General features: G+C 45.6%; 1 protein-coding gene and 1 long non-coding RNA gene across 8 annotated transcripts in view; one reads left to right on the top strand and one right to left on the bottom strand.

Annotated features, from left to right (window-relative positions):
• Positions 1 to 13,199, top strand: part of LOC132540491 (uncharacterized) — a 493,968-nt gene that overhangs the window by 248,576 nt on the left and 232,193 nt on the right. The gene's annotated exons all lie outside the window — the stretch shown is intronic.
• The window catches only part of TIAM1 (TIAM Rac1 associated GEF 1), a 447,258-nt gene that overhangs the window by 9,013 nt on the left and 425,046 nt on the right, over positions 1 to 13,199 (bottom strand). For all 7 annotated transcript variants that reach the window (XM_060198601.1, XM_060198598.1, XM_060198600.1 and 4 more), the window contains 3 exons: positions 6,563 to 6,621; positions 5,238 to 5,340; positions 619 to 706 (listed from right to left, as the gene is read on the bottom strand). In XM_060198601.1, the coding sequence (XP_060054584.1) occupies positions 619 to 706; positions 5,238 to 5,340; positions 6,563 to 6,621 (250 nt within the window). The remainder of the gene's footprint in view (positions 1 to 618; positions 707 to 5,237; positions 5,341 to 6,562; positions 6,622 to 13,199) is intronic.

Genomic DNA, 13,199 nt, shown 5'->3' on the forward strand with positions numbered 1-13,199 from the left:
CTACCCAATAAGTAAATAAAGATACTAAAAAGAAAAAAGAGAGAGAGAAAAATACTGAAAAACTATTGACAAAACTACAGAGACACTTTGATTAAAATATGACTGAAGAGAAATCATGTTTAAAGTCAATATAGATCCCATTTCAAGCCAAATATGAATATACCAGAGTGGCATCTATTAGATAACCCACATACCCAAACACCAGAGCAAAATCTTAATATAGCGATCGTACCCTGTGAATCTACTAAATGTGAGTAAGAGAATCCTTGTGTGATCACGAGATATATATGTGAACATTCCCACAACCTTGCCGAAAGCTGTAACACGAATCAGGTGAGTATCAGAAGTCAGATGAAGTTAAGTTTATCCGCCGTCTGTTATTTCATTAGGGTTGAACCATTTCACTCATGTAGCAGAGAAAACACGACAGAGGAGCTGAATGGAGCTGAATGGGTTGGGCCTCGGGTTTGATGGATCCCTACCACTGCACATGACACCTCTTCTGTGTCACGACCCAGAGATGGCACTGTTGAACCACAGTCAGTCGGAGGACGCCATGCCCTGCCTTGTCCCTGGGCTCTGGACTGCAGAGGGCACACTTCACAGCCCCAGGCTCACCTGCAACACAGGTGGAAGACTCTTTCTGGCCTCCCTTCGGACTCCGATTTCACGTGGACAATTTCACACACCGTATTGGCTTCGGCATCTAAAGGCATAGAAGCAGGGAGGAGAATTACGGAATGCTTCTAGTAGGTCTGCTTGCATGTTGACAACAGCCTGCTCCGGGTTTTGGAGTGAAGACTGGAAAGGAGAGGGGCTGAGCAGTGATGCACCTGATTAAGCACACATACTACAACGCACAAGGAGTCAGGCAAGGATCCAATTTGAGCATCCCCACCCTCCACACACCCTGCTACTCACCTGCAGCTCCCCACGAGCAATGAAGCAGGTCTGCAGGTGTCTATCTCCCCCCTCTGCCTCCCCCTCCTCTTTCAATTTCTCTCTGTCCTATCCAACAACAACAACAGCAGCAGCAATGGCAACAATAACAACAACAACAAGGGCAACAAAATGGGGAAAAGGGCCTCCTCCTGGAGGATTCAGTGGATTCATAGTGCAGGCACTGAGCTCCAGCGATTACCCTGGAGGCCAAAAAAAAAAAGTCACCAGGAGCAGTGGATTTGTAGTGCCTGCACCAAGCCCCAACAATAACCCAGGAGGCCAAAAAAGATTGAAAAAGACTGAACAGCATCAGACCAGAGGAAATCCATTCAGTTCTTGGATTTGGAAGAAGATAAAGTGCTCAGAAGTTCAAGGGATATGAGAGTCCAGTTGCTGAACTCTCTCCTTCTAGACGATCAAAAAGAACAAGGGACTAAAGAATTGTCCCTTTATAGCTGCCCAGTTCACTGGGCTCAACGATTTCAATGAAGTGATTAGTTGTTTTGGCAAATGTCGGACTCTATTGAGCTCAAGACTCCAAGGGGATATTCATCAGGGCAGTAATGCAAAGTGGCAAGCCTTTGTCTTCTGTCTGTGAGGGCATACTTTATTGTCGAGTGACCAGAAGTAGTCCCCGGGAAAAGAATGGGGTTCCTCTCTCTTAGGCCCTCAAAGTGCCTCCTAGATAGTAAAGCAAAAGTGGTCTGATGAAGGGGGCCGGGCTGTGGCACATCTGACTAAGCACACACATTACAATGCACAAAGACCCAGGTTCAAGCTCCTGGTCCCCACCTGCAGGGGGGAAAGCTTCACAAGTGGTGAAGCAGGGCTGCAGGTGTCTCTCTGTCTCTCTCCATCTCTATCTTCTCTTCTCAATTTCTCTTTCCCAATCTAATAAATATGTACATAAATAAAATGTTTTCTAAAAGTAGTATGATGAGAGAGGATCAGTCCTATTTTAAAACAGCTTCTAAGCCTTGTCATATCTGACAATCAATGCAGTGCTACATTTTTCCCCCTGAGTCTGGCAGTATGTTGCAAGTCACGAGTGAAGGACTTGTGAAAAGTAGAAATCATTGTAAGTCACAAGAGGTCTTAAGAGCAAACTCTCCTCTTGTGCCCATCAATTCACCTCAAATGCAGGACCACTTTCAGAAAGCCTCAACCGGGATCAAAAACTAGAACATTCATGTTCCACCTCTCAGGTTCACTGGAATGTATTCCCTCACAGGACACATGCTGGCTTGATTTTATCAAGACAAGGTTTTGTGGTGATGGTTTCAAAGTTGATTTCAAGTGTGGGGGAGACAGCATAATGGTTATGTAAACAGACTCTCATGCCTGAGGCTCAAAAGCTGATTTCAAGGTCAGAAAACAAAGAGTGAGTGGCCCAGGAGGTGGCACAATGGGTAATGCATTAGACTCTCAAGCATGCAGCCCTGAGTTCGATCCCTGGCAACACAAGTACCAGTGCTGTCTGGTTCTCTGTCTCTGTCTCTCTCCCCTCCTACCTTTCTAGTAAATAAATTATATACATATATATATATATATATATATATTAATTTTCTTTAAAAAGAAGGAAATGAAAGCAGAGGGTGAGGATGGAATGGCCTATCACAAAGATGGCTTTGTTTTCAAACTTTAAAGTCTCTCTGTCTTTAGTTCTCAAGGCAGGCAAAATTCCTGGTTGAGGAGTTTGCAGTTTATTATACAAATAAATGTCCCTATTTATAAGCCAGCTTCAAAGAGACCTATAAATTAGATCATTTACAACCCACAGTTGCAAAATAAGACACTGCACCTATACCTTAGGGTTTCTGGCAAAATTCACATACAAGCCACTTTTGAGGCACAAATCACCAATAAAGATGGGGGGCCCAGTGGTGGAGCACCTGGTTGAGCACACATGTTCCAAATCACCAATAAAAAAGAGACACCAGGGTCAATCGCTGTGCTAAAGCAGAGAAAGACCGTTTAGAGGCAAATAAGCATGCCTAATAATTGTACGAGGCATACTGTTTGCCTTGAGAGTAGCTGAAGGTTTGCCAAATATTGCAGGAGCTTTCCTTGGGACATGGGACACAGGGTAATTTTATAAGAGACGTAGCCAACTTTATGGCTCATGAATGTGGAAACAGGGAGCAAATGAGCAAGACTAACTGGACATTAAAAACTGAATGCTCAAGTTTGAAGCCAAGAGCATGAAACAGAAATGCAAATTCAATCTCTACGGAGGTGGCTCAACGGTTGAGCACAGAATTTGCCATGTCTTATGCTGGAGCAATGTTGTGGTCTCTATTATTAAAAAAAAAGAAAAATCACGGGGCCAGGCGGTAGGTAGCGCAGAGGGTTAAGCGCACATGGTGCAAAGAGCAAGGACCAGTGCAAGGATCCCAGTTTGAGGCCCCCAGCTCCCCACCTGCAGAGAGTCATTTCACAAACAGTGAAGCAGGTCTGCAGGTCTCTATCTTTCTCTCTCCCTCTCTGTCTTCTCTCTCGATTCCTCTCTGTCCTATCCAACAATGATGACGACAGCAAAGACAACAATAATAACAATGATAAACAACAAGAGCAACAAAAGGGGAAAAAAATAGACTCTAGGAGCAGTGGATTCATAGTGCAGGCACTGAGCCCTAGCAATAACCCTGAAGGTAGAAAAAAAAAAAAATCAATGAACCAATTGCTTCATTTTAAAAAGGAAAGATATAGGAGGTAACCTAATGGTTCTGGCACCAAAAAAAAAAAAAAAAAAAAAAAAGACTTTCATGTCTGAGGCATTCAGGTCCCAGGTTCAATCCCCAGCACCACCATAAGCCAGAGCTGAACAGTGCTCTGATTAAACATACACACAAAGATCGATCCATAACATACCAGACCTATGAACACAGTTTGCTATGAAAATATTGCACCTGCTAATTACTTTGTACTTGTAAGCCCCAAAGACATTCTTTCTAGAGCATGCCCAGGGCAGCCATTGCCAAAGGCTCCTCCCTACAGCAGCCTCCAACTAAGCCCTCCAAGGCCTTCTTTCTATATAACTAGAGGGGGCTGGGTAATGGTGCACCTGGTTGAGTGCACATGTTACACGTGCAAGGACCCAGGTTCAAGCCCCCGGTCCCCAACTGCAGGGAGAAAGCTTTGAGAGTGGGGAAGCAGTGTTCTAGGTGTCTCTCTGTCTCTCTCCCTCTCTATCACCCCTTCCCTCTTGATTTCTGGCTGTCTCTATCACATAAATAAATAAATAAAAATTTTAAAGTCTAAAGTAAAAAATAAAAGAAATTAAAAAAAAGAAGAACCTAACTACAGAGAGACAGTCAAGAAAATGAAAACACTGCTTTTTATTTTATTTTATTTTATTTTATTTTGCCCAGTACCCGATAGGGACATGTCACCTGTGCGTAATGTGTCATCTGATTACACTCAGTCTACTTATCATTGTCTACCAACTCATGTCACTGCTTGTATTGGGTTAAAGACAAAAAGACAGAGAAAAAAATGGCATTTCCAAAGCTGTCACACTTTCACAAAGAATTGAAAAACTTCCAAGAGTGGAGGTGGGGGAGTAAACTCTGTCTTCAATGGCTTTCTTGCTGGGTGGGGGCCAACAGCACAATGGTTATGTAATGACACTCTTATGCCTGAGGCTCCGAAGTCCCAGGTTCAATCCCCTGCACCACCGTAGACCAGAGATGAGTAGTGCACTGATTAAAAAAAAAAATTTTTTTTAATTAAAAGGTGGCTTTCTTGTGCTTCAGGTAGGCTTTTGTGGTCCCCCATACCACCCCCCCCCCAAGATGTAGGGTTTTAAAAATAAGTGAGTTATTTACATGGGCATTATCTGCTCATGATCGCCAAGAATTCTTCTTTGCCAAAGGAAAAAGCCACAGATGCTCAGATGTGACTCACTGGAATATTATTCTAAATGTATCACAGAAGAACCAGAATTGTATTTAAAGTTACCATGAAGGCCTCTCTTTCACTGACTTTCCTTCATGCAAACCCAGCTGACACCTGAACCACTGATATCAGCTGGTTGAACCCCTGGTCAGGATGCTGAGAGGAGGTGGCGGACTCTACCATAGGCAGGCAGAGGTTCTGCATAAGGGCATCTTGAGCTCCTGCACTCTTGAAGGGCCAACTATATTTTTATGAGGGGTTAGGTAAGTAAGAAGCAGAGGAGAGGTGGGGGAAATGAGCACTAAGCAAAAGAAATGTGGTGGGAGGGTAGCTTCGAATACACTACTCAGGCACGCAGGCCCTGGCAGAAACCTCAGTGGGCACACTCCAGCACTCACCCGCGCTTGCCAAAGCTCGAACCTGCAGGGCTTCGGTAGGAATCATGTGCCGGAATCGGAAGGGGTCCCAGTCCTCATAAATGGAGAGCCGGTGGGACCCTCCCTGCAGAAGAGAGGGCACAGGCATGAGAAGCAGGGCTACTAGCTGGGACCAGACACTCCCCTCCCCACCCCCAGTTTCTAAACCGTTGACACTGGAACCCCTTCACTCATCTGAAGATCTTTAGCACCCTGGTCACGTCTGTTCAACCAGCAGAAAAAGATAGGCCACATGATATGAAGTATACATGAATGAGGACAAGTTAAGTTGGCTACCAACTCCAGCAACCAAAGAAGAGACACAGGAAGGAAGAAAGAGGCCGGGTGGTGGCACACCTGGTTGAGCACACATGTTTTAATGCACAAGGACCCAGGTTTGAGCTCCTGGTCCCCACCTGCAGGAGGAGAAAGCTTTGCAAGTGGTGAATCCATGTTGCAGGTGTCTCTCTGTCTCTCTCCCTCTCTATCTCCCCGTCCCTCTTGATTTCTGGCTGTCTTCAATAAACAAATAAAGACAAATTAAAAAAAAAGTTTAAAATAAATAAATAAAAGAAAGGAGGAAAGAAAGAGGGACAAGAAGAAGTAGGAAAGAAAATATTGTGTCAGGACCGAGTGGTAGTGCACCTGGTTGAGCACACATGTTGTTGTGCAGTGCAAGGAGGACTTGGGTTTGAGTCCCTGATCCCCACCTGCAGGGGGGAAGCTTTGTGAGTGGTGAAGAAGGGCTGCAGGTGTCTCTCTCCCTCTCTCCCCCTTCCCTCTCGATTTCCGGCTGTCTCTATCCAATAAATAAATAAAAGATAATTAAAAAAAATTAAAAAGAAAAATGGTGTCAAGAAGGTTCTAGCCCAACAGCTACAGGTTCTAAGTATTATTATTACTTTATATTTAATATAGTAGTCAGGTCCTGTGCATGTGTACTGACAGCATTGTTCTATTTTTCAGAGTAGGGGAGAGATGCCCATCCTCCACTCCATCATTTGTAGACTTCCCTTGGTGCTGTCCACGGTGCTGCCTCACATTGTTGGGGGTCTGAACGCTAGGACATGAATGCTGTCTGGGCAGAGCTACCTCCTGGCCTCTGGTCTCAAGCTCTAAGCTCGGAGTCTGTCCGGAAGAAAGCAAGATGAGCTATTTCCCTGAATCCTTAGCAACGCTTCAGAAAAGGAACAAAGGAAATAGGAATCTAGACGAGGCAACTGGAGAATTTCAATTACAGAGCTCTAGCTGGGAAGCAGACAGACAGGGAGATACTTGCAAATTGTGAGTTAAATAAGAAATCTTACGAGTTTCTTCTTCTGTTTGGAACCGTCTTTATACACAAGGACCACAGCTGTTTTGAAGACTGGAAAAAAATGATAAAACACAGTAAAGGCAGTTATGGCACGTAAAGCATGGGCTTTCCCTCTTCCTTTCAAGTCCCTTGTGGTGACAAACTGGTTACGAAAGAGACAGGGCACTCTCGTGCCCCTCTCCAACTCCCACTTCACCTCCCATGTCCATTCATCACATCTGAAAAACTCAAAACCCCACAGAGACAAAATTTCCCAGGTTTGAAATAAACAGACAGTGCCAAAAGGAGTGGAAACACTAGGCCCAACCCCACCACCCCCAATGGAAACCTTGATCAAACACCATCATCCGGACTAGGCTATAATCAAATGGAGAACTTCCGAGGGCAGATGTTGAAACAAAAGGTGCTAGCTCAGCAGCGTTAATAATAACAGTGGGACAAGTGCTTAAGGTGATTCACAATCTGGCTGAGCATGCCTAGTTCCATGCGCAGAACCTGGGTTCCAGTCCCCAGTCCCCGCCTGCATGGGAGAAGCTTCACAAGCAATGAAGCAGTGTTGTAGGTGTCTCTCTCTCTCTCTCTCTCTCTCCCCCTTCTCTCTCAATTTCTCTCTGTCTCTATCCACAATAAGTAAATAACATTAATAAAATATTTTATAAAGTTATTTACACTTATGCACACTGAGTTAAAAGTATTCACACACAGAAGGTTCAGAAGTCCAGGAATTTAACTCACATTTTCAACTCTGAAAAAGGAAGATTAGTTTCTAATGGAAAATGCAATCATACTTCTTCCACACAAATCGAATCCCAATGAGCTCTTTAGAAGCTGTACTTGGGGAGTTGGGCGGTAGCGTAGTGGGTTAAGCGCACATGGTGCAAAGCACAAAGACCAGCGTAAGGATCCTGGTTCGAGCCCCTGGCTCCCCACCTGCAGGGAAATCGCTTCACAGGTGGTGAAGCAGGTCTGCAGGTGTCTATCTTTCTCTCCTCCTCTCTGTCTTCCCCTCCTCTCTCCATTTCTCTCTGTCCTATCCAATGACGACAACATCAATAACAACAATTAAAAAAAAGCTGTACTTGGACTATACTAATGCATATTCCGTTTTATCATTATATCATGCTATATTTAGTTGCACAAAGAATATTCGCACATTTGGGGTTGAGTGCACATGTTACAGTGTACAAGGACCCTGGTTCATGCCCCCAATCCCCACCTATAGAGGGAAAGCTTTGCAACTGGTAAATCAGTGCTGCAGGTGTCTCTCTCTTTCTCTCTCCCTCACTATCTCCCTTTACCCCCTTGATTTCTGGCAGTTTTTATCCAATAAATAAAGATATTTTTTGTTTTAAAAAAAAGGAATATCACATTGTGTGAAGAGGTGGAGAAATGTATTGGAATTTGCATCATCTTCCACAGAATTCCTGAAACAATGCCAAGGACTTAACACTCAGGGATTTATTTTCAAAAGCATTTATTTGAGAGACAGAGAAGAAGATGAGAGTACCACTCCGTCCTGCCATACTGGGACCTCAGGCAAGCAAGTCAGTTACACCACCACTGCATGCCTTCTGGACCCTAACACCCAGTGATTTGGATTCCCTCTTGAGGGGAAAGACTTGGCGCCCAGGTCTGGACATGTGGGCCCAGCCTGTTGCTGGTCCCTGCATCAAGGTTTCACCTGCTGTGTGCTCTCACCCCAAGCACGGCTAGCTCCATTGGTTCTGAAGTGGCCGCAGAGAACAGACACAGCAACAAAAGGGAAGAGAGCTCTGACACACACCAAAATACCGACCTCAACGTTCTCCCCATCTTAGGATGGGTCAGCCTCCCGTCTGGAGGCCAGACATGGAGTCCATTCAAAGTGTAACCACCTCAAGAATCCCAGAGGAGGGTGGTGATACACTCAGTACAGCAGATGTGCTATTATGCCCAAAGATCTGGGCTCAACACCCGGTCCCCATCCATGAGGCAGGGGAGGGTGGTGGTGGGGAAACTTCATAAGAGCTGAAGCAGTGTTGCAGGTCTCTATTCCTCTCTCCCTCTCTAACCAACCCCCCTTTCTTCTCAATTTCTCTCCACTGCAATCAAAAAAATAATGAAGGGGGGGGAAAGAGAGCAATGAATTTATCATATTAGGCAGTAAGCCCCAGTAATAAACTATGTTGGTAGTGTAAAAAAAAAAAAAAAAAAAAAGAATCCCAGAGAAGAGAGTGGAAGCCTTCTCAGAAGTTCCCACTGGCCTGAGGGAGTCCTGCCAACTCCTCATGAAGGCAGACATTTTTACCTGGAAGCCTGCAGAAATCACAGTGGCCAGGAGAACTGTTCCTTCTAAGAGAATCCAGCCAGAAAAGGCTGCCCAGTGAACTTAGTCTCATGAGGCTGTGAAATCACAGCTCAATGCTCTGGCTGCCTTGGCAATAAAGGGGGTGACTGACCTGCTTCCAATAAGCTGGGCATCAGCCATCTTGAATTACAGTGGGAGGGCTAGAATGAACCTATCCCGAGACAATCCCACCTCTCCCTTCCCCCTTGGGGAGAGTGTCACTCCCTGGACCCCACAGGTAGTCAAATCTCTCCAGGTGTGGCTTTGACCTTCCAAACTCCCAGTGTCTGAAGTAACCTCACGGTATCTAAACAAAGTGGAGATCCACTACCCAGCAAGGTGAAAGCCCAGGCAAGTAAATTTCCCCTTTTCATTGAAAGGTGACACTCATTGGCCCTGACGCACAAGCTGCTGGCTTACAGTGGGCCCAGCTCCTTTTCAGAAGAAAGCCGCACTGTTTCCTGAGATTGGCAGCTTCAACCCAAACCGAATTTTTTTTACCAAGAGCTGTCAGTTTGATGGTGATTAACCTACTTTCTTCACAGGCCCCCACTTCCTCACTGCAAAAGGCATGTCGCTAAGGCAGAGTCCTGCCTCGCTACACTGAAATCACACTGAGACCATCAAACACCCCGCCACTAAGGACTGGGGTGTACAAGTAAATGCATTATGAGGTGAGCAGTTTGCTTTAACTCAGCTCTCCCACTGTTGTCCTTTCCTTTCTCTTTCTCTCTGCTAAGTATCCTGAAGGCCCAGCTGGCCTATCAGAGGCCTGGGCATCTTCCAGTGTACGGACTATGACTTCCATGGGGGTGGCTTACCATAAACACTGAGGTTGGAGGTACAGCTTCCTTTATAACCAGAACAGTGTCTGGGGGCAGGGGACCCCCCCCAAAAAAAATAGCCAGCTCATACTTCCCTATTCTAAACAAGCCATGAAGCAGGGCATAGATGTAACAGTGAAATACACACACACACACACACACACACACACAATTCACCTTCTTAGCCCTGCAGCAAATTACAACAAACCTCAAAACCATCCTTTTCCTGAACCTTCTTATATCACAGGTTGATGATACACCAGGTCAGGCACCTATTTAGAACAGACTTCTAGCACATATGCAGTTACTAAGACATTGTCATAGTTTCTCTGGGCTACAGGTGGTCTCTTGGCCTGTGAAGCTGAAATTATCTACCACGCGACTCATTGTACAAAAAGTCTGCTGATGGGTGTGGGTAGTGGCACACCTGGTTGAGCACACATGTCACAGTGTGAGAGGATCCAGGTTCAAGCCCCTGGTTCCCACCTGCAGGGGAAGCTTGTCAAGTGGTGAAGCAGTGCCTGCCACGTGCGCTTAACCTGCTGCACTACTGCCCGACTCCCAATTTCTCTCTGTTTCTATCAAATAAATAAATAAAATTTAAATTTAAAGAGAAAAAGTCTACTAGCCCCTACTCTCTCATCATTCATTCCTCTGTCACTTTACTGCTAGCTAAGGGAGGTCGGTAACATCTAGGAGGGAGTCATGAAAAATTCTCATAATAAACTTCTAGAACTTCAGGCCAGCATGAAAGAGAGGGAGATGGCCTAGGGGACTGATTTCAGGATCCTTCATCCCATAAATGGCCAGGGCTGGCCAGTGGCACATCTGGTTGAACACACATGTTACAATGCACAAGGACACTGGTTCAAGCTCCTGGTCCCCACCTGCAGTGGGGAAGTTTCGAGAGTGATGAAGCAGTGCTCCAGATGCCTTCCTTTCTCTCGCTCTAGCTCCCCTTCCCTCTCTATTTCTATCTCTGTCTAAATAAATAAATAGTAATTAAAAAAAAAAAAAAAACCCAACCTACCAGGAAGCTCCAAGGGGCTCCCAGATTATCCCAAGAGGGAAGTATGTAAGAGACGCACCGCAAAACCGAAAAGCCAAATACTCTCACCCCCTGCCCAAGCCACCCACCTCCATCAAAAACTGCCCATTTCAAAAAGGCCACTCTTTAAAAAAAAATTGTTAATTTATTCCCTTTTGTTGCCCTTGTTGTTTTATTGTCGTAGTTATAATTGCTGTTGTTGATGTCGTCATTGTTGGATAGGACAGAGAGAAATGGAGAGAGGAGGGGAAGACAGAGAGGGGGAGAGAAAGACAGAAACCTGCAGAGCTGCTTCACCACTTGTGAAGTGACTCCCCTGTAGGTGGAGAGCCGGGGACTCGAACTGGATCCTCACGCTGGTCCTTGGGTCCTTGTGCTTTGCGTCAACTGCAATTCACCTGATGCACTACTGCCCCAGCACCCCACTTGCAGTGGGAAGCTTCACAAACAGTAAAGTAAGTCTGCAGGTCTCTCTCTCTCTCTCTCTCTCTCTCCATCCCCCTCCTCTCATTTTCTCTGTCCTGTCTAAAAAAATGGCCACGAGGAGCAGAGGATTCATAGTGCTGGCACCAAGCCCCAGAAATAAATAAACAAACAAATAAATAAATATAACAGCCTAAAAGTGGGAGTTGGGGGGGGGGGAGTCAGGCGGTAGCCAGCGGGTTAAGCACATGTGGTACAAAGCGCAAGGACTGGTGTAAGGATCCCGGTTCAAGCCCCTGGCTCCCCACCTGCAAGGAGTTGCTTCATAGGCGGTGAAGCAGGTCTGCAGGTGTCTGTCTTTCTCTCCCCCTCTCTGTCTTCCCCTCCTCTCTCCATTTCTGTCTTATCCAACAACAACAACATCAATAACAACAACAATAATAATTACAACAATAAAACAACAAGGGCAACAAAAGAGAATAAATAAATAAATTTTTTTTTTTTAAAGTGGGAGCTGGGAGCAACTGTTTCCAACTCAGAGATATCATTGCTCCCACCTGCTCGCCTAAACTGCACAGTTCCCAGGGTCCTCACATAACTTCTCCTCTCTTGGAAAGCACGTGACAACAACAGTCACATGACCTTCCCAAGTGTGGCAGCTGCATGCCTCTGGGGGAGATGATTAAACAATGAATCATTCACAGGCAACTGTGCCTTGGCAGGCCTTGGGTATGCAGTGAAATAGGCCCTTCCACAGAGAGGAAGGCATCCCAGGGAGCCCTGGAAGGGCAGTGAAACACTACTGTCCTTAATTCCAGCAACAAAAAGTCAAGGAGAGTTGGGTCTCTCAGAAACAGGCTGTATTGTCTTGATGTTCCCTAGTTTCATATGGCTCTTCATTCAAGAAAGATTTCAGAATGGCAGCAAGAAAATCAAGAAAGAATTTGGGGCTGAGTGATGGTGTAAATGGTTGAGCAGACACACTCACAATGCACAAGGGCCCAAATTCAAGCCCTCGGCCCCCCTCCACCTGCAGGGGAGAAGCTTCACGAGCAGTGAGGCAGGTCTGCAGATGTCTATCTCTCTCCCTCTCTATCCTCCCTTCCCTCTCCAATTTCTCTCTGTCTCTATAAAAGACAAACAAAACGGGAGTCGGGCGGTAGCACAGTGGGTTAAGTGCACGTGGCGTGAAGCACAAGGACCAGATTAAGGATCCTGGTTCGAGCCCCCAGCTCCCCACCTGCAGGGGAGTCACTTCACAGGTGGTGAAGCAGGTCTGCAGGTGTCTGTCTTTCTCTCCCCCTCTCTGTCTTCCCCCCTTCTCTCCATTTCCCTCTGTCCTATCCAACATTATCAACAACATCAATAGTAACTATAGCAATAAAAAACAAGGGCAATAAAAGGGAATAAATAATATTTTTAAAAGTTTAAATAAATAAAACGTTTAATAAGTAAATAATCCCAGACTGTAAGTTTACAGCTGTTGTGAACTATGACAAAGTCATTCTCCCCTCCACCCCCATGGAGGTTTATACAATATTTGCAATGGGTGGATGGGTGTCATTCACCATATTTTACAAAGTTCTGCTTCAGAAAAGAGACAACCTTATTTTGAAAAGAAGAAGCTGAAGAAGAAGAAGGAGGAGAAGAAAATGAAGGAGTAGGAAGAGAAGAGAAGGAGGAGAAAAAGCAGGAGGGGAAGGAGGAATGGGAGGAGGAGAAAAAGGAGGAGAGGAATAAGAACAAGAATAAGGGGGACTGGGTGATAGCGCAGTGGGTTAAGTACACATGGCGCGAAGCGCAAGGACCAATGTAAGGATCCGGGTTTGAGCCCCCGGCTCTCCACCTGAAGGGTCGCTTCATAGGCGGTGAAGCAGGTCTGCAGGTGTCTGTCTTTCTCTCCCTTCCTCTCTCAATTTCTCTCTGTCCTATCCAGCAGCAAAAACATCAATGGCAACGACAACAACAAGGCAACAAAATGGGGGGGGGGCGCCTCTAGGAGCAGTGG

This window comes from Erinaceus europaeus, chromosome 9 (genome assembly GCF_950295315.1).
Source record: "Erinaceus europaeus chromosome 9, mEriEur2.1, whole genome shotgun sequence".
In the NCBI taxonomy this organism is placed as follows: Eukaryota; Metazoa; Chordata; class Mammalia; order Eulipotyphla; family Erinaceidae; genus Erinaceus; species Erinaceus europaeus.